Below are 22411 nucleotides of genomic sequence, written 5' to 3'. Positions count from 1 at the left end.
ATCGAAACCGCTCTCAAACATCCCAAGTCATTTCATGGTAATGTTAAAGATTTAAGTAAAAGGATGAAAAAGAATTTAACATTAACATGAACTGCATATCAACACTAGGGCCATAGGCTTGAATATTAGGCTTCCCCACTCAAAAAAAATTGTTTCCAATGTTCGATAGCTCCTTAATAGGCAGGGAGCGAAAAAAAATTAGGGAGTGCGCTCCCGGAGTCGCTCCTGATGCGCTCCTGCCCGGAGCGGGCTCCAGGAGCGGATTCAACATGGGGGGACCGCAGATGAGTTACAAGAAAAACACAATGATGGCGGATCAGGTCACTTGAGTTTCCAGTGAAGATATTTACTTTTGTTATCATACTATGAATTCATGAAGCAACAGCCACAGTCATCACCATTGCTCCTGGTATAAAAAATGAAGAAAGAGCTTTGGTTAGAGAGTTTTCTCAAGGAAGACTGCCTTTTTAAGAAGACAAGAGAGCCTAAGGCACCAGATCTCAAAGTAGCAAAGCCTATATCATCAGGTGGGCTGAGTTCAATGATGAAAAGAAAATGACTGCAAGGCAGAACACACTCTACCAGAAAAATCATAAAATAGGAAGCCCAAGAAGTCATGATAGAAGAAAGGTTTACACAAGTAATCGGAGCAAACACATTCAACAAAGATAAAAACAAACAGAGCAAAGGAAAATATCCCTGGAAAGACAGGTAAAAATAAATAGCAAAGCCTAACAAGTCATGATAGAAGAAAGGTGTACACAAGTAATCGGAGCAAACTTCTTCAACAAAGATAAAAACAAACAGAGCAAAGGAAAATATCCCTGGAAAGACAGGTAAAATAAATATCAGCACCAGGAATGTGATCTCAGAATAGAAGTTGTGATAATCCCTACAAGACCCATACAGAAAATCAGAAAATGCATTCCAATTCTGTGAAAAAGCACAAGTGATGATCACTCTTTTATCTTTCAATTTTACACCTAATTTTTTCTTATCAGACTTACATGGTTGAGGCATCTTCTTCTCATAAATGGAAAAAGTTCAATGCAGAGACCTCTGTCAATGACATAAGAACTAGAAAGAAAGTTATGCTAGACTATGCTTAAAGCCCACTGTGACAATCAATGAACCAACATAAGAATTTGAAAATGAAGATTTTCACAGTTGGAGATCATGTTATTGAAAGATTTCTTCTGGAAATAACTTTGTAGTTTTTACAAATTGACCGACGTTTCAAGTGGATGCTCCACCCATGACGTTTCGACGTTTCGAGTGGACGCTCCACCCATTATCAGGGACACATAAATCTTTCTATGGAAAAAAGAGAGTGCAGGACCAGAAAAAAAAGAGTGAAATGTCAACAGATAGACGAAGAGGATAAAGAGAAAAGGTAAATTGACTGCAATCAAAGAATTTATGAATAATTAGAGACTAATAATATGATTGGAGTAGACCACATTCAGTAAAGATTAGAAGGTAGAGAGAGATTGGTCTAATAATAAAACCAATAATAAGAGGTTGGAAAGGAAATGGCTACCACAAGGTATTAGTAAATGATCATAATCTATTAACTAATAGTATTGTTATTAGTTTATGGATTGATTAATAAAGTATTGAAACAAGGTGTTGAAAATATCAAAACTGTATATATCTTTTATTATTAATACGGTTATGTGAATATGTTACCAATTATATTTTTATTATTAATTATGTTGGAGAAACAGATGAAAAAAGAATCTTATTATAAATATTAAATATCATAATAGGTAAATAATAGTATAATGGCATTAATATGAATATTACTATAATTATTAATTATGGTCCATATCTTACGATGAAATTAATGAAGTTATATAATGAAGTTATATGACACATTGTTATGAATATAATATATATAAAAATAATATAAATAATAGTAATAATCATAATAATGATTAATTACATATTAATTAGTTATTGAAGAGACATGTCCCAAAAGACATGACTATTCCAGAAGGGGCACCTTCACGGATATTCACACTTGAATACTTTACAAAATGAATATATAAAGGGGATAGTTATAAAGCAGTCATATATATAAAGGAAAGTAAAATAAAGAAAAAAAGGTTATAAAAATAATTATTATAGAACAAATAAAACAAAAACAAAAAAGATAAAAAAGTATAAAGGGTACTTTTAAAGTTACATTAATTAAAGTTCCAAAACCTATACTAAAAATAAGGAAAGAAATATATATGTAAGTGATTATTTAAAAGATTTAAAAGAAATTTAAAAAAAAAAAAGAGCAAAAGATGAGCTCCATAAATAAGTCAACATTTTGGACTAAATGTCCTTTTTGTAAAATGGAGTTTATGTTTGCATCCATATGTAAAAATATCAAAAACATGGTTTTCCAACATGTGGACAAATATTTATTATGGAAGAATGTCAAGGTGATGCACAAATGCAAATAAAGTATTAGAATACAAACTCGCAAAAATTCAACATAAAATGAGGTATTAGAAAACAAACATAAAGATCTCTAAGATATGCTTTACAATGAGTCAAAAGGAAAAAACAAGGAAATTTGTGCCCAAGGGATTATAGTCAAAAAATACTTTAGAAAGTCAAGAAGTCCAAAGCTAAAAAGCAAAAATTAGAACAAGAAAAGGAATGTCTCAAGAAAAATTCAACAAGAATTTTTTGGAGAAGGAAGAAGAAAATTTGTGCCTAAAAACCCTTGATCAAATGTTATTAGAACAAATCAGAGGTTTAAGAGAGGAAAAGCATGAACGTAAAAACACTAAAAATAAGGTAAATTAATCAAAAATTGAAGAACTCTTACGTTCCAAAAACCATAATCAAAGTCTATTCGTTCAAATTAAGAAACTTAAAAATGATAAGAAATCATTGAAAACAAATTAGAAGAACTTATCACGAAATAATCATCGAAGTCTTCAGAGGTAACAATCCAAGTTGAAGACAAAGGAACGGATACCAATCCAGTTAATATCACAACTCAAGAAGATGACAAACCTGTTGAAGTAAAAACTTATTCAGATGTTGCAATTCAAACGACAAAAATTTCAAATGAAGATCCAATGTTTAACCAAGCGACTTAAGTACATGATGGAATCAAATACTTAGTAAATCAAGAAATCGCCACAAATAGGATAAGGCGAAATCAAATCACAAGAACTCCTTATTGAAACCCAAATCATATCACTTAGACCCATTTTGCGAATCCATATCACTCAGACTGGAGACAAGTGACTTGCATTCCAAAAAATATTGACATCACCATAATCCAGTCTTGTGATAACAACTCATATCAAGTTTCCAATAATCGTAATATTCCACAGAAGATTGATTTAGGATGGTCAAATCCCTTCTCAGTTCAACAATTTTGTTCATCACTCAGAGGATCCTATCATATTGTATCATCGAAGATGAAAACTCAAAAAATTCTAAAAAATGTGAATATATTACAAGACAAAGTAACAGATGACATGCCTTTTTAGCAATAAGCTTTGAGAGCAAAGCTTTTCTGAAGAGGAAGGCAATATTATGAATATAATATATATAAAAATAATATAAATCACAGTAAATAATATAATAATGATTAATTACGTAATAATTAGTTATTGAAGAGACAAGCCCCAAAGGACATGACTATTCGTGAAGGCGCACCTTGCCCAATATACAAGCAACGTCATCATTTGTAACATCATCATATCATATCTCTTGTACATTCAAGATTTCTTATATAAATATATTACTCATCCTATGATGGACATTCCTATATTTCATATATTTTGAATATTTTGTCGAGGATGTGAACTCTTTGTTCATTACACACATGTCCCTCACAAGTTTGACTCATGTCTTATTCACAAGAAACGAGTTTGATTGGTCTCAGACATGAGCCCTACCGGTGTCTCAAAATTTGGACATGTGTCCAGAGAAAAAGCATCTTAAAATCAATTCATTGCCTCGTTTTCACGCAATTTAATCACAGGTTTGGAGCTCTCAAAAGTTCTAGTGTGCATCTAAGGGAAACTAAGCAATGTTAGACGGGATTCCAAGTGTTGGGAAGTGGACTTTTCCAAACCCTAGTAATGTTATGCAATTAATGGTAATGTTAAATTCTTTAAGGTAAAAAGATGAAAATGAATGATAATGGAGAATGTCACTTTCATTTTCATCCCTTTACTTAAATTTTAACATTATCATTATTTGACTCATTTTGTTTGAGAGTGGTTCCATCATCATTGGACTTCCTATGGAGAAAGTAGAATTTTTGATCCCACTCAAAATCCAGCAGACTTAACAGTTTTCAGCATTTCAGCATTGGGGGATTGCAATTTTTCCATTGGAGTCTGTCAAGTATGAGGGTATGGAAGTAACATTTAATTAAGAGGACCAAACCCTCTATATGTTAGAATTCCATGCACCCTAGGTCTAGTCAATGATCTATCTAGAAATATAAGCACACTAACAGTGCCTAACTTCAAACAATTTTCACAACAGAATATACTATCAATTAGATCAATAATAATACACAAAAATTATTGTGCCCAAACTTGTTCCCTATCAGTCTTTAAAAAGAAAACTTCAGAGCCCCCATGCCAAGGATAGTGGCCCTTTATATACCAATACAATCCCTAAAATACAATATCTTTCCTTTGACTAAAACCCTAGGGCTGAGGCCAATTCGTTTAGGTCCTCTTCCACCCAAAATACAACAGAGTTGCTAACCTTAAATCCTCAAACAAGGACTTACACACCTCAGCATGCTCCTTTAGCCCACCATCCTCTATTGTAGCACTATTTCCTCCACAGCCAGCTCCTTAACTTTCTTTACCAGTCCTTTATTATGTTGTTCCAACCTTTTTGCTTTCTTTTTTGGTTATATCAACTTCCGCAGCAGGCCTCAGCCTGCTTGTTCTAGGCTTCGGCCTTCCTACAGCTCCTGTGATCTGCCTGTACCCCCTACAGCCCACCTAACCAGGTTTGTTTCAACTGCAACCTTCTTGCATAGCAATCTACAGGGTCGTTGTTGCCCCAAACAACCATAGAAAACTTTGCTTTCTTGCTAGACTATGGCTCCTTTGTTGCCCTAGACTGCGGCTCCTTTGTTATCCTACCTAGACTGTGGCTCCTTCATTGTCCTTTTTGCACACCAACAAGAAGAATGGTCTCTTCCCTTTCTTGTCACATGAGCCTCTCTATTGGCTTTATTTATACTTGTCTCTTAGGTCTTATTGTCCCCCAAAATATACAGGCAAGAAGCGACAACGCTAAGGGACGAGGTTGTCACCTTGATCCCTGCCCTCTCCATTCTAGCTGTCTTCCTACAGTAGGTTATGGGGGATAGTCCCTATGGAATGTGATGAGACTTAGTTAATTTAGCAAGTTTCGGAGATTAGATTAGATTAACATAAGAGACCAGTGCCTTAATGGAGTCAAATACTTGCTTAAGATGAATTATTTACCAGGTCACCACATGAATAGTCGTTGTCTTAGGATGCTTCACTATCCTAGATGAAATGCAAATCCTAAGATCTAAGTGAGATGCGAAATCTTGGTTGGTTTTAAATTATATGCCTATCTAAGTGAATCCTTCCTCTCAATTGTTTTGAAGTTAGTCTCTAGAGTAGCTTGTGAAAGAGAAACCAAGGGCAAGCAAGCTATGGCTTGATTAACGATCCCTCCCCTTGAGTTCCAACCACCCGATGCCTTCGGCGCTACAGAGACTGTGGCTCTAACGACTACAAGGTCACCATGTTAACCACTAAAGAGGTTCTAGACTTTGCAAGCTAGCTAAGAAAGGTTGTCATATCTCTCTATCGATCAAGCTTTTTCTTGGAAGCCAATTAATTAGTGAAAAACTAGGCCTAAGATGCAAGTGCAAAGTATGAGTGAAGACTCTTAAGGTGAGATTATTAAGTTTTTAAGTACTTAAAGACAAGATACAATGATTTTCAATTTATAACAATGAAGTACTTAAACAATAAATAAATGACAATCTTCACTACTACAAGGGATAGTGCTCAAAATAAATGGTGCCAGAAATTGTCAATATTGCCAATGGCCAATTACTTTAAGAGATAGACAAGATTAATGTTCAAACAATTGGATAAAATTCTTTATGTACAAGTAACAAATCTTCAAGATCTTAACAATGGAAAATTACTATGCCAATTAGATACACAAAAGAGATTCGGTTCCTTATAGATGCAATTAGATCTCTTATCACAATTATGATTAAATTTGATTAAGGTGCTTCAAGAGCGACTTAGATTACAAAATCCACAACAGCAAATGTATCCACTTATCCAACAACAATGATGGCCATGAGAAACAAGAGCATTAATCACAATGAATTCTTAGAGCGAATAACCAATCTCATTAGACAATCACCAACTCAATTAGAGCAATTTATGTTTGTTAATGCAATATGCTAATGCAAGAGTGCAAACGGATGTCAATGATGCAGAAATGCAATGGAATGCAAAATGGAGAAACCAATAAGTAAATGATTGCAGCAACAAGAGAGAAACCCAATTCCACTATTAAACAATTATCCAAGATCCACAAGATGCAAGGAAAAGGAGCTAAGTGAAATTAAATGATTTTCAACACTTTTTTCCACCACTGTAAATTTTATATCAGATTTTTATGCAGAGTATATCATACCTTAAATTATTATTACAGCCTTCAGTAAATGATGAAATATGCCAAGTAATGCAAGGCCAATGAGTGCAAATGATTTGCCAATGACAAAATATGTTTGTAAATTGATTATTAGACCAAGATTATGTTATTTTGCCACTGCTGTAAGTGAATTTATATGGCTGTAGCAAACATATCAGGTCTGGAAATTAACCTACAGTCCAAAATATTCACTTCTATGCACCAAAATGACCTTAGATTAGTTCTCAATTGCTTAGGTAAATTATTTTGTGAATTTAGGCTCGATTTAGATGCACTTAAGCCCTGAATACACTGTTGTCACATAATGCTTCATAATTCAAAATGAGGACAGTGATAGAGATGGAGGGTTAGAGGGCAAACCAAGAGGCCTAGTGGCCTTGTAGTCCACTAGGGGAGCTTCCAATGAACTTGACTACCTGCAACCACCAAGTTAGCTCTAGAAACAATGCAAGTCCAAATGTTAGAGATGAAATATTAAATCAATGGTTGAATGAGGGCTATAATGAGAGGCTAGTGCTAGGAAACTCCAAACAAGGGCAGGGAATGGCAAATAAGCGCCGAATAAGAACAGTGAAGGCCCATGAAGGCCATGGCAAAGGAGAAGAAGCCCTCTAGGGCTAACGTCAAGCCTCAAAAGGCTGACGTTGGGCTAGAGGAGGCCCAAAAAGGGCTAGCGGCCAAGGAATAAGCACTTTCAGGGTTGTGTCTAGGGCTCGGAACGGGGGCGAGGGGCAAAGGAGGCTCCCCAAGCCCACAGCAAGGGGAGAAAAGGGAGGTCAATGTCAGGAATCATAATTGTTGTTAGACCAAAACCCGCAAGTGTTAGTCAACGATCGCATCGCCAGAGATAAGGATCTATGAGAAGCGGTTAGTCCATGTCTCGAACACACAGGGAGCGTTGGTTTATCCAATGTCCAACAAGCTCCCCCCCCCAACTCATGACCTACACTCTGATACCACTTGTTGGAAATTACGATTGTCATTAGACCAAAACCTGCAAGTGTTAGTCAACAATCGCATCACCAGAGATAAGGATCCACGAGAGGCGGTAAGTCCATGTCGTGAAACACACAGGGTGCGTTGGTTTATCCAATGTCCAATAGTTGAGGCCTCTAAAAGCCTGCGGCCAGGGTAAAGAAGGGGGTCGAGGGCCTTAAGAGGCCAGGACAAGCCCTAAAAGGGTTGCGGAAAAGCCAAGGAGGGGGCCAAGGGCCCTATTTGGCTCCTAGGCCTCATGGCTAGGGCAAAGGGGAGACGACGGCTACGCCTTAAGGCCTAAAAAAATTTACAGAAATCTACAATTGCCAAAAATGCCAAAATTCACTACCAAAGTGTTGGACGGCTTCCCTTCTTCAGCGATGCGTTGAGTTTCTGGAAGCTAGGGACGCTAGATCTTACCCTCAAGGGCCTAGATCAGCCTTCCTTGCTTGGATGAATCGCCCAAAAAAATTTATTGCTTCAAACCCTTGAGCTATCACCGGCAAAATGGATAAAAGATCTCCAAAACCCCAAATATATACAAAAATATAAAAACCCAAAATATCCAAGAACTGCAAAATAACAAGGGTTAGAAAAATGATTTACAAATTATTTACAAATGTAAAATATTTACAAAATTAAATTTACGAGCTCTCATTAGCAAATAGATTCCTTTTAGCCCAAAAATAATAACCTTGGAAAAATATTTTTTGAATAAATAGCAATGGATAAATAATTTCAAAAGAATAGATATTGGCCAAAACCCTCCAGCAAAATCAATTACCACAATGAAACCTCAGAGCCCAAACACAGTCAACTCTTTCCCACAATCTGTAAACTTTGAGCCCAAGGGTTAGCATACATGTAGATCTCTATAATTTTCTCAAAAACAAATTGTTAGATCATATGGAAAATCAAATCACCCAATATAGCATGTACCAATAGAATGTTCTTATCACCAACAAATAAAATAACGATTCATAAGATATTCAGTACAATATAGGACAACACATAGCTAACACATGCCACAGATCAGCAGAAGAAGAACACCATGAACTGCACCGCAAAGTCTTTCTATTATGATAAAATAATGTTCCCAGCAGAGGGCAGCTCAATACTAACGTTCAAGAATTACATCATCCAAAGATATCAAATAGAAGCTCAATGGCTTCTTTATATAGAGAAACCCCTCCAAGTGGAAAATAATGGCTAGTTGGGTTGATCCTCGTCAAAATAATCTCGACCATTGAAAATAACTTGACAATCTTTTAATCTCAACCATCGAATTTTTTATTTTGAGGAAAATTTCGAATTTTTCTTAAAACTCACTTTTAATAATCCAAGAATTAATATTTTGGATTAATTTCCTCAAAATTCTAACTTTGACTTAACCACCAAGGTCCAAGGGCTCAAATTTTCTCAAAATATCCATTTTCCCCTTGGTGAGGGACCTCCAAAAATTGACTTTTCTTTGACCCACGAATTTTTTATTATTTTCCACTTGGAGAGATATTAATTCCTCTATAATTATATTTTACTCAAAATTAAGTAATTTTCTGGCTTAGAATTTTTTATTTAATTTAGCCAAAAAAAATAATTAATTGACACGAGAGGATTTAATGATTTTTCCACCCTCAAATATTTTTAGCCATGGTTTCTGATTGCGAGGGACCATGCACTAAAATATTTTTACATCAAATAATTACAAATTCAACCCTTGGAATGGGAAATACACATTTAGACTTAGACCCTCAATAACTTACCCAATTTTGCGACACAATATGATCTAGTATGAAACCAAGTGTGCTTGTAATAAAATAATTTAGCCAAATGTGTTTAAATTATTCCCAAACACACTTTTACAACAAACTCGATATAACACTAAGACTTACCTAAGACCTTGTCAACAAATTCCACCCTAGCTTTAGGGTTCTAGCGGGAAGAAAAACACTACCGATTATTCGTGTTTAGAAACACACATCATTTGGTGATGTTAAAAAAAATTATAGGATGAAATCCTTTGCCAAAATCAAAGGCTTACCTAGGTGTTGTTACTAGCATAAATACTAGTAACAACATACTAGCATCATTTGCAATATAACATGCAGAAATTGAGTTTACAAAAATATAAATAAGTTGGCTAATGACTTTGAACTTTGAAAAAAAATCTTCACATCTTTGTACTCTTCTTCCTTGGATTGTTGACAAAGTGTGATCAACAAGTCTCTTAAGAAGCCCTTATATCCATCAAGGAACCTCCAACACAACCTTAACAATAAATTAGATTATTAAATTCTCTTTCTTGGGATCCAAGCCCACTCCTTTGGGTCCAAAATCCCCAAACTTGAGTGCAAACCCTACACAGTCATTCTTTGTGGATGTTTCTCTCACAAACCTAGTGTGAAAATTTCTGAATCTAACAAATTAGAAATCCTACTGCAGTAAATTGATTTGCATTACCTACTTGTGTTCTTCATTTTAACAAGTTATTTTCAGAATTATTCAGAAAATATTAATGCAAATACACTGCAACCTACACCAATATACAGATCAAGTACTAGAAAAAATAAATGAGACAACCACACAAAGGACACACTTATTTTTGGACTAAACGTCCACAGAAAAACCTAGTGTGGGAAAAGCGGTGTAGCAGATACGAGGGTTTTATTATTATCCATATTTCTGAATACAAATAGGGTGCCAAATCCGGCTCACCCAACAAAGAATAAACCCGGCAGAAGTACCTCTATCCGTAGACAAATATGCAGATCCAGCATCTGATTGAACAAACCCCACAGGGGACTGTGTTGTCCCCAATGTTGTGCAACGATGGTTGCTCCCAGCTTTGCACTAGGATTGCGTCACCTCCTCTAGGAGCTGCATCACCCTCCCGGTGAGCCTTCCCTGCTCAGAAATCGATTTGCTGAATTGATGCCCAATCTGCCTCACAAAAACCCTAGCACTGCCTCTAAGTGATTGTGTCAACCCTCCAACCTTTGTGTTACCTTCTGGAGATGCATTGTCTCTCCCTGGTGCTGCGCTGCCTCTCTGTTATGTATTCTCAACCTTGGACGAAAGTCTCGCTGCCGAACTGCCCCTCTCTGCACTAGAAGCTTACTCTGAAATTCTCAGCAAACCACACCCCATAATTTCGATCTAGCTCAAGTGTTGCTCTCCCTGTGTGTGTTCTCCAACTGACCCCAAGTCTTCCTTTATATTTTTCCTATTGAGAAATCAACGGTCGTGATCTAATCTTCAATCAACGGCTAAGATTAAATTAGACTTGATCCTCGTCACTTAGAAGCTTCTCACCCATATTTACATTAATTCACTTTAATTATTTTAATTTCCTAAGCTTTAACTTAGGCACCATTAAAAATAATTAATTATTTGAATAACATGCACTCCAGGTGGAATTTCTACAAATGATTTCTGGGACTTGGAGATCTCATGTGTTCTAGCCCCTCCACAAAATTTCAAAGCTAGAGCACATCGAATGCTACCCAAAAATCAACACTCCCTCTTAGCGAGGAATGTGCTCTACCAATACTTCCAACAGAAGTATAAAACTGATCCACGGCATCGGTCCTCTGCACTGCTAATGCTTGGCCTACTGCCCTTCATCCACTGCATTGCTGCAATCTGTATTGTTGCCCATGACATTGCCACTGTCACTAATGTATCTGTACTGCAGCTCCCTCTCAATATGTTGCATCATGCTGCCCATAGCACTACCACTGCTAATTGTTGCACTGCAACTCAGTTGCTGAGAAGTAAGCAACTGAAAAGCCACCCAAAAGCTGACATGTTGGTCAGTCTGGATGTCCCTTGACACTGAAGCTACCTATGTTGCTAATCTATGTTTACCCTCTGATGCTACTACGTTGTTGTTGTATCTGCTCTTTGCCTTCCAAACTGCTGCAACACTCCATTGTGCTGCTTCGAACTTTGGCGCTCTAGCTCTACCACTGTTTCTCCATCATCCCTCGCACCAACTCCCGTCATTCTGCTATTGTCATTAAGGACTCTCGTAGCTATATGTGATCCAATAGTTTGGGCACCTCAAGGATCCTGCGCTTTCACTGTAGCTCCAACTACAGTTCTAAATTGCCCCACTTCTTTTCTAGAGGTGCATGGGCACGCATGGCGCAATCATCATCGTCCTCTCCGTCAACTTGCGCTGGAGCAGCCTTTGAGTTAGACTTCTCTTCTTTGCCCTTCTTCTTCTGAGGGCACTGCGTGGCAAAATGACCCATTTCTCCACATCTGAAGCATCTGACTTTGGATATGTCCTTATTTCATTTCTGTTGCCCTTGTTGTCCCACTGATGCGAGAGTCGCATCCTCCTCTCCATCCTTCTTGATTATGATCCCTTTGTTGTTGCTTCCCGCCTTGGTCCATCGTCTGATCTCTCCTGTCGAAGAGTTGCCCACATTTCCTCCCAACTGGGAAGAGAAGACCTGACAAAGATGCTTTGGACAAAGGTTTCCCAGCCTTCAGTGACTGTATTCAGTGCAGTCTTGACCATAAATTCAACATCTAGCGTAGCCCCTAGGGAAGCTAGCTGATCACTGATCCTTTGCAACATGAGAAGGAAGGGATCGATTTCTTCTCCCTTTTGCATCTGAAATTGTCTCAGTTGACTCTCAAGAAACATCTTCCGTTGAACGGAAGTTCCCTCGTACAATGTGGTCAAGGCCTCCCACATTTCCCTTGCTATGTCTTTCTCAGCAATATGTGGGATCACATGATCCCTGACCCCATCCATGATCATGCACTTTGCTTTTGCCTGAGCCTCCTCGTACGTTTTGAGAGGATCAGCATCAACCGGGACAACAACTATCTTCAAGGCATAATCCTTGATGCGATGTTTATCCAAGTCTGCCAGGATCCTGGCCTTCTAGATGACAAAGTTGGATGCTCCATCCAACCTGTCTTGATCCCTCAGTCCGTTAACGGCCATCTCGACCCAAATGAATGTCAAATTGGTTCTCTTCTCCCTCTTTTGCTGAGCCCCAACAAAAACTTAGATCTGGATTTCTTTAGCGCTAGAAATCCTCTAAAGAACAAGCTCCCTCTAAATTTCGATTTCCTTCACGGAAATCCTTCTACCAACCATTGTCAAACCACCCCTCTATGATCTCTCTTTGTTGTTGCTCAGCACTGGATCTAGATTTCTTGGCAAGAAATCTTCTGAGGCATCAATTCCCTCTACTTTGCTTCTGCCCCACTAAGTATTGTTCTTCACCAACAAAATCAGCACCCCACCAGCAACTCCAAATAAAATCGGCACTACATCCCCAGCTACAGCAACTTGAAAACCGAGACTCAACAGTCTCTGCGTTGGCCCAGTAACCACTGCATTGCCCTCTGCACAGCAACAGCGTCACCAATCAAGTTGACGCAGGCTCTGTGTGAGCCTCCCTTGGTGACTGCATCACCCCTCCTCTGCTCTCTTGGCTTGAAACGGTGTTGTCCCTCGGAGAGTTGTCTTCACACAGATTTTTCCTCTGTCCTTTCGATGATGGCTTCAGTTCTCCTTGATCTGCAACCTCGCTCTGATACCATGTGAAAATTTTTGAATCCAACAAATCAGAAATTACATACTTGTATTCTTCATTTTAACAAGTTATTTTCAAAATTATTCAGAAAATATTAATGCAAATACACTGCAACCTACACCAATATACAGATCAGGTACTGGAAAAAATAAATGAGACAACCACACAAAGGACACACTTATTTTTGGGCTAAACGTCCCCGGAAAAACCCAGTGTGGGAAAATTGGTGCAGCAGATATGAGGGTTTTATTATTATGCAGATTTCTGAATACAACCAGGGTGCCAAATCCAGCTCACCCGACAAAGAATAAACCCGACAGAAGTACCTCTATCCAGAGAGATATTTTGACAAATCCAACAACTAGATGAACAAACCCCACAGTGACTGCGTTGTCCCTAGTGTTGTGCAGCAATGGCTGCTCCCAACTCTGCGACGGGACTGTGTCACCTCCTCTAGGAGCTACGTCACGACTCGGTGAGCCTTCCCGACTAATCAATTTGTTGAATTGATGCCCAATCTGCCTCACAGAAACCCCAATGTTGCCTCTGCGTGACTGCGCCAGCCCTCCAACCTTTGTGTCACCCTCCTAAACTGCGTTGTCTCTCCCTGGTGTTGCGTTGCCTCTTTGTTATGTATTCTCGGCCTTGGACGAAAGTCTCGCTACCGAATTGCCCCTCTTTGTTCTAGAAGCCTCTGCGTCACTCTCCTGGCGCTGCGTTGTCTCTCCCTGGCGCTGCGCTGCCTCTCTGTTTTGTATTCTCAGCCTTGGGCGAAAGTCTCGCAGACAAACTGCCCCTCTCTGCACTAGAAGCTTACTCTGAAATTCTCAGCAAACCACACCCCAGAATTTCGATCTAGCTCAAGTGATGCTCTACCTGTGTGTTCTCTCCAACTGACCCCAAGCCTTCCTTTATACTTTTCCTGTTGAGAAATCAACACCCAATATCTAATTTCTAATCAACGGCCAAGATTAAATTAGACTTGATCCTCGTCACTTAGAAGCTTCTCACCCATATTTACATTAATTCACTTTAATTATTTTAATTTCCTAAGTTTTAACTTAGGCACCATTAAAAATAATTAATTATTTCAATAACATGCACTTTGGGTGGAATTTCTCCAAACAATTTCCAGGTCTTGGAGATCTCATGTGTTCTAGCCCCTCCACAAAATTTCGGAGCTAGAGCACATCCAATGCTACCCAAAAATCAACACCTTGCACCAAGGGCATGTGAGAGTGCCTCTTAATGCTACCCAATTTGAACACAATAAACCTCGATGTTGATGCCATTGATTGTTGAACTCCTTTGTCATGACCCTAGTAAAATTGTACCCATAACTCAAACAAAATCTCGAATTGGCATGTTAAGCTTTTTCTATCTTATTTAAATATTTAGGGGGTCATATTGATGATGAGGATCCCAATGTAGGCAACTATGTTGATGATATGTAGTATTGGTTATTTGTTGTAGCATGATTACTTTTGGACTCTACAAACCATTTAGGGCCTCTTGGTTGATGTATTTTTGGTTCAGAGATGGATTGCACTCAATGATATTTTGGCAATACGCATTAGTTGGATAATTGAATTTTTATCATCATTATGTTAATATTTTATATATTTCATATTTTATGTGCAATTCACTAATTTGTTATATTTTACAATATACATTATATTTCTTAATATATAATATTGACTCAATGATATTTTGGCTATATGCATTAGTTGGATAATTGAATTTGTATCATTATAAGGTTAGTATTTTATATATTTCATATTTTACGTGCAATTCACTAATTTGTTATATTTTGTAATATACATTATACTTTTTAATATATAATATATAAGATGTCCTACATGTCATGTTCTGGGGGGTCATCGTGTCACGTGTAGGATACTCATATTTTCGTGTCCTCCGTGTCCCATGTTCTCGTGCCAGGTGACTTAGAAAAATATGGATAAAGTGTTGGTCATTTTGTAAAAACTACACAGTTATTTCCAGAAGAAAACTTTCAACAACATAAGAATATCAATGCAGCAGGGAGGAATAAGTTTTTACTTAACAATGACTATACAAGTTTTTCCAACAAATTCCAGACATCAAATTGTAGCTCATTTCTCGAGAATACTGGAGGGTTGACAATAAATTTGCTGAATATTGATGACGTATAACTAAATTCTGAACATATGAATGTTGCTTAACATCTGCAGCTACTCCTAGATGATAACAGTTATAATTTCTGTAAAGGATTTAAGAACAAAACCAATCAAATATATCCGAAGGTTGAACAATAGCCAAACTCTAAAAGAAGATTAGAACTACTATCCTAAAATCCATATACAGTTAGAATGTTATAAAGCAAACCCATGTTCACCAAAGTAATTAAAATAATATGTTCATGAAAAAATACTATTCAGTTACTATTATTAATTTCCATTAAAGGGAACAAAGGAAATATATACATCAGAGAAATACCTCAAGTGCTTAAAAAATGTCACATCAATTAAATATAGAATGATAAATATGAGCAGTACAATAATAAATTTCGTTATAAAAAAAGAACCTAATGTTATGAATTTATGTAAAGCACAGACCTCTTTTGATAGAGGCGGCTTTGTAATAGCATAATAATCAAAAAATAGCTGCAAGGTTGATGTGTCCTCCAAAATGGGCCTCCAAGAGGAAGGAATCTGATTCAGTCGAGCGAGTAAGGATGAATCAATCTATACTGGTAGCTAAAGATTGTTACCAAAAATGTTTTTATAATGTAAGCTTCACTTTGAAAAAAAAAAATTAAGAGCCTTACAAAATTTAATGACACTTTGCCAAACAAATTTAGAGTTGATACCTGAACAGTGCCAAGATCTTCAGAACTTTCATCCAAAGATGTCCCAACAAAGTCAAAAGATAAGCATTTCAATGCAAGAGAAAGAGCTTGGTCCTTCAACCTCTTGTCAACTGTAAAAAGATAAAGAGCCGTGAAAGTTGATTGCATATTGCATATTCAGAAGGGGACCAACGGCAAATGATACGATAGTGTATTACAACATCAACTTAAATATTTTATGTAAGCCACAATTATCTACAAAAGTTAACAACTTTAAACATTAATAAAGAAGAACATACTATCATTTTTTAGCTGTTGCAATGAAGTTATGGATATCTGAAAAATTTGGAACAGAGCCAGATCCCTAAAAGAACAGGCGATTTTCCGCTGATGCGTCAAAGGAAATCCTGGATTGGGCTGATTGTCAAAACAAACAACAAGGACTAATTAACAAAAATGTGAAGTCAGAAAATAAAATAGTTAGTACCATTAGCCCATAGAAAAAAATACAGATCAGCATAGAATGGACAAACAAGAAAAGAAAGAATCTAGAATGTTAGATCATCAATTATGGAATAAAGCAATTACTACACAATGACCAGCTAACAAGACATTTTCCACTGCCAAACTGAAAAAAGAGACATGCATTCAATGGAGACTTGCTTCACTTGTGAGGTAACAGAGTGTTCAGCAACCCAGAAAGGTTTCAGGTGGTGTTAAACAGCCTGACCCTGGCAATTAAATGCCACCTCTCCAACTCCACTGAGATTTCACCTGAAGCGTGATCATAAAGAGATTGGAGGTGTTGTGCCGAACCATGATGGTCCAATAATCGTTAGGATCTGAGATAGTCCCCAATTTTGAAAATGGGTGAAGATGTGATGGAACCAAGTCTGGAGGAAACTTTAGCAGATAACATGATTAAATAGATCAACTATGTGCCATGTGGTCATCAGGGCAGTGAACAGTAACACATTCCTTGAGGAACTCCTATTTTATGGCATTCCACTTCATTTGCAAAATTCCTTACAAAAATTACTTTTGAATTTTGCATCTGCAGTTAAATATAACCATACAAAAACCACATAATTGATAAAAGTCATTTTACAAAAGTGTACAATTTCTTTAACTGCATTTGTTTTCCTAACGGCCATAAAGTGTGTATACTTAATTAATTGAACAACTATTACAAAAAAATTGCCCTTTCCTTCAAATAATTCTATGAAATCCATGTAGATTATGTCCCCCTTTTTTAAGCACAAAGTGTAGGAAATTGAGTAATCCTAGTTGTAGATTGCTTTCAGATTTATTTCTTTCGCATTGTTTTGCAGTCTGCTACAAAAAAACCAATGTGTCAATGAAATGATTGTTGAAATTTGTAGTAAGTTTTGAAAACCTCTATATGTCCTCTGATGGAGAATCGCGAGCTTCTTTTAATGCTCTAGTTTAAACTTTGAAAATAAAGACCAGTAGATCACTCATTTGTACCAAAGAATACCATTCTTCCACTTAAATTTTTGATGGGTCATGCTCTATATTGATCATTATGGGGATTTTATTTTACATACTCTGCTCGGATATCAAAGTGTAGAAAATTGAGTAATCCTAGCTGTAGATTGCTTTCAGATATATTTCTTTCGCATTATTTTGCAGTCTGCTACAAAAAAAATTAATGTCTCAATGAAATGATTGTTGAACGTTGTAGTAAGTTTTGAAAACCTCTATATGTCCTCTGATGGAGAATCATGAGCTTCTTTTAATGCTCTAGTTTAAACTTTGAAAATAAGAACCAGTAGATCACTCATTTGTACCAAAGAATACGATTCTTCCACTTAAATTTTCAATGGGTCATGCTCTATATTGATCATTATGGGGATTTTATTTTACATACTCTACTCGGATATCAAATAACCACTCTGGAATTAATACAAAGACTACAAAAACCAATATTAATTTCTCTTTGACAATGCATCTACCACTACATTGACTTTCCCTATTTTGTGTATGATTTCAAGATCAAAAGTTGCAATCTTCTCTCTTCATGTCTTTTGTTATGCAGTTAACATTTTATAATGTAAAAGGTATTAAAGACTAATCTCACCTATGAGGATTTGAATTTGCTTCCTAGAAGCTATTAGCTACATTTAGCTATAATGCATGTAGGATGGCTAGCATCTTCTCATAAGTGGATTTGAATTTTGAAAGCCTTCTCTCAAATTTTGTTTTGTACTTTCTCTAGAACATCCTTGAATTTCTGCAACTGCTATAATGAACAATCTGAAAACTGGTTTATTTTCATTAAGACACAGAATTTCTCTACCATAGATAAGCATTGGAAACAAAAGAATATGCAGAGATAAAGAACACAATACAAATTTTCCTGGGAACCCAATTGGGAAAACCCACTTCATTTCTTGAGAATTTTATTGAAGGAGTTTAAGCAATAGATCTATTACAAAACAATCTTGTTTCAATAGACAACACACTTGTTCTCCCCGCTTTACCTAAGCTTGAAACACCCTGCTTGTAGCTTTGATCTGCTCCCTGAATCCTCATGCAACTTGAGCCCTATTTCCTAGCGTAGGAATCCCTATTTCCTAGTGCAATCGTGGCTCCTATCTTATAGGGAATTCTCCCTATTTCCTGGTGCAAATCTGGAAAGAACCCCTCCCTTCAATCATGCATATGGGCTTCTCCTCACACACTCTCCTTGCTAGAAGTCTCCGCCCACACAACCTTGTGCAAAACAATAATGATCAAAGATGTGCATTCGTCCTCCTTATAAGCAATTCGACCCATCTATATCTAGCAAATTTATCTTTAGAACTCAGACTTGTGATTGACTAGTTAACTACGTCTAACAGACTCTTGCAACTCATGCAAGACACAAATAACCTTTGAGACTTTGTCACTTGTCCTTTCCAACTCTAACTCGCATTAGGAGACAAATAATTGAGCCTCCAACCATACACGAGTTAAATTGCTTCATGAACTCGTCCTAACTTATAGGAACTTGTACATGCTAAAGAAAGATTGCTTGCGGTCTCTTTGACTAAGGCACAAGTCAAAGAAGACCTTACTCGCTACTATTTTCAACACTCCCTCTTAGCCAAGAAGATGCTTCTAGAAGAAGCTTGTCCACTGGATCTGTCTCCAATACTACCATGTTCTCCGCCGCTGCAGTTGCTCCCTCTAAACTAGAAGGCTTCCCTATTTTCTTCTACGAAGTCTGATCTAAAGACTTGTTATTTCCAACCATGCTCTGCGAGTCTATCACTATCACTTTAGTCATAAGTGCCATGTACCCTGTGTACCTCTATGGTTGCTTCCTCTAGATGAAAGTGATACTAGAGGATTCAACTCCCTTCTGATCTCCCTTAAACAAATCTTCCGCCCACTTGGCTCGAACTCTCCCTATACTGGGAGTCACTAAATAAGTGGCTATCTCCACTTGCCCTAGGCTCTACTCATCATCATCTTGTTGATCAGCCCAACTGCGAATTAGCTTAGACACAAATTGCGATACTGGCTAAGGCTCCATCTTGAGAGCTCTAGCCTACTCGCGCTCAACCATCACTTCTTTATTCCGTGCACTTCCTGCCTTGCTACTCAAGACTGTGCATGTTTCTACCTGAAGCTTGTAGAGATTCTTCATCCTCACACCAACCTGCTTCTTACATCTAGAAGTCAAGTGTTGGAGGTAAAGGGTGGCTACCGAAACAAGATTCTGCTTTAGTCCTAGAACATAGAGGACATCTCTAAGATGAAGAGGATTGCCCGACTCCCTCTAAAGGCTTATAGTACCAACTCCCCTAGCTACATACATACCATCATCTCCTAACTCGATCTGAAACTGCGTGTCCTTCTCCTTCAGGTGGCTAAAATTCATCTTATTCCTGGTCATGTGGAAGTATGCTCCTAAATCAATATACCATACACTACTATCTGTTGAACTTGCCATGCAAGTTATGAATGTAATGTCCTCGTCCCCATAGGAAGCTTATGACGAAGTCCGCTAGCCTAAATTGGTTCCTGTAGGCTAAAGTGTGAAAATTTTGTCACTGCAACAACTGAGTTACTTTTCCTACTTATTTCACCATAAGTTATTCATGAAATTACTTCAACAAACATTAAAATAAATATTGTTGCAGATATCACACTGTAATACAGAAAATAACATATGCACCAGAATCAACACATTGAGTTATTTTGGACTAATGTCCCCGGAAAAACCCAATGTGGAAAACCGGTGCAACAAGGGAGGATTTTATTATTTAACAATTTTCTAGTACAACAGGGTGCCAAACTGGCTTACCCACAGATAGACAAATTTTCCATCACTTCGTCAGAGTAGGCCCTACTGACCTCTGCGGCACCCTGAAACCCTCTACGTCAGCGTACTGAGGCTCTACGCAGCCTCTTTGGCCTTTTGCGTCACTCCTGCAACCAATGTGTGGATGACGCAAGCCTTGCTGGCTTTGTGCAGTCTTTGCTGCCTTTGCATGGCTACCTATGGCCTTGCGTCTGCCTCTACATTGATCTCCCGTCTCTTTGTTTCGTACTTGTTGCCTCCTGACTGCTCTCCAGACCACTTGTTCAATTTCTCAACTAACCCCGCTCCAAAAAGTGAACTGATTGGTCTCCCTCAATGTGTTCTCCAAGTGACCCTCAAGCCTCCTCTTATACTTTTCTCATTGACAAATCAACAGCCGAGATTAAGTCCCTAATCAACGGCTAAGATTAGATCTGGCTTGATCCATGTCTTTTGGACCATTATAACACAGTTTCATATTAATACACATTAATATTTTATTTTCCCTAAGTTTAGACTTGGGGACTCCATTAAAAATATTAATTATTTTAATATCTCTTGAAGTATTTAGAATCTACCCAAACCCTTTCTGGGTATTTGAGATCTCATGTGCCCCAACCTCTCCACCAAATTTCGTGGCTAGAGCACATCCGATGTTACCCCAAAATAACACTCCCTCTTAGCGAGGATTGTGCTCTAGTAATACTCCTCACTGAATATCACCCTGATCATCCGGCATCGGTCCCTATGCTGATGTTAAGCCTCCCTGCCCAACATCCTCTACACTGTTGCATCCTGTATTGCTGCCCATGACTCTGTTACTGCCACTGCTGCATCTGCACGACAACTCCATCTGCATCTGTGTTGCTACTGGTCCTTTTTCCCAACACTACATCCATACTGTAACTCCCTCTGCATCTGTGCTACTGCTGGTCCTTTCTCCAAACACTGCATATGCACTGCAAATCCCTATTCATTCATGCTGCTAACACACTACTTCTGAAAGAGGTTCTTTACCATCCCCATCTTTTCCCTAAAGTAGTCAAATTTTGACTTTCCAAGGGCCTTGGTGAGGATATTTGCCACTTGTTCTCTTGTAGGAGTGTAGCTCAACTATACAGCTCCTCGTTGGACACAATCTCTGACAAAGTGACACCGGATATCAATATGCTTCGACCTATCATGGAATACTGGATTCTCAGAGAGTTTGATGCAACTCTGATTATCACACATGATCCTGGTCACCTCCATATTTCTTCTGAATAGGTTTACCAGTAGTTTTCTAAGCCATATGGCCTCACACGAAGTTGTGCTTGCTGCCATATATTCTGCCTCAGATGAGCTCAGAGCCACGGACTTCTATTTCCTACTACACAAGGAGGTCATTCCTGATCCAATGTTGAAACAATACCCAGAGGTACTTTTCCGATCCACTGAACTTCCTGCCCAATCTGCATTAGTAAATCCACTCAACCTGATATCCTTCCCTTGGTGTATAAGAGCCCATAATCAACTGTTCCCTGTAAATACCTGAGAATGTGTTTGGTTGCTTCCCAGTGTGCCCTCTTTGGTTCCACCATGCACTGACTGAGGGTGTTGACAACATAGCAAATATCTCGCCTGGTATTGACCAAATACATCAGGGACCCTATGAGTTATCAGTATAGGGTGGGATCGACATCCTTGTCTTTTGATGCATCAATCTTCTTCCAGTTGGTGATCATTGGCGTAGCCATAGGTCTACAGTCTCCCATCCCGAACCTTTTCAGGATCTTTGTAGCATACCTCCCTTGCCCAAGGAATATTTCTCCTTTCTACTGCCAAATTTCCAACCCTAGGAAGTAGTCCTAGATCCTTCATATCGAACTCTGTGGCTAGATTCTTCTTGCAGTCCTCAATGAGTCTAGATGATCCTGTCAGAAAGGGATCATCCACATATAATACTAAGATAAGTGGCTCATTCTCTACGACCAGATAGTAGAGATTCGGATCCGCGTAACTCTTGAAAAACCCCATCTTCTGCAAGTAGCC

At 37.9% G+C, this 22411-nt stretch overlaps 1 protein-coding gene across 13 annotated transcripts in view; it reads right to left on the bottom strand.

The window, feature by feature from the left end:
• Nucleotides 1-22411, bottom strand: part of LOC149185213 (ARM repeat superfamily protein) — a 378063-nt gene that overhangs the window by 229719 nt on the left and 125933 nt on the right. For all 13 annotated transcript variants that reach the window (XM_089417804.1, XM_089417816.1, XM_089417818.1 and 10 more), the window contains 3 exons: nt 16368-16485; nt 16090-16199; nt 15836-15931 (listed from right to left, as the gene is read on the bottom strand). In XM_089417804.1, coding sequence (XP_089273930.1) covers nt 15836-15931; nt 16090-16199; nt 16368-16485 — 324 coding nt within the window. The remainder of the gene's footprint in view (nt 1-15835; nt 15932-16089; nt 16200-16367; nt 16486-22411) is intronic.

This window comes from Pinus tabuliformis, chromosome 3_2 (genome assembly GCF_031772625.1).
Source record: "Pinus tabuliformis cultivar Carrire ecotype Pingquan chromosome 3_2, CPIR1, whole genome shotgun sequence".
Classification (NCBI taxonomy): Eukaryota; Viridiplantae; Streptophyta; class Pinopsida; order Pinales; family Pinaceae; genus Pinus; species Pinus tabuliformis.
Note: the sequence above shows the minus strand (reverse complement) of the source record. Positions and strands in the feature narration are given on the sequence as shown.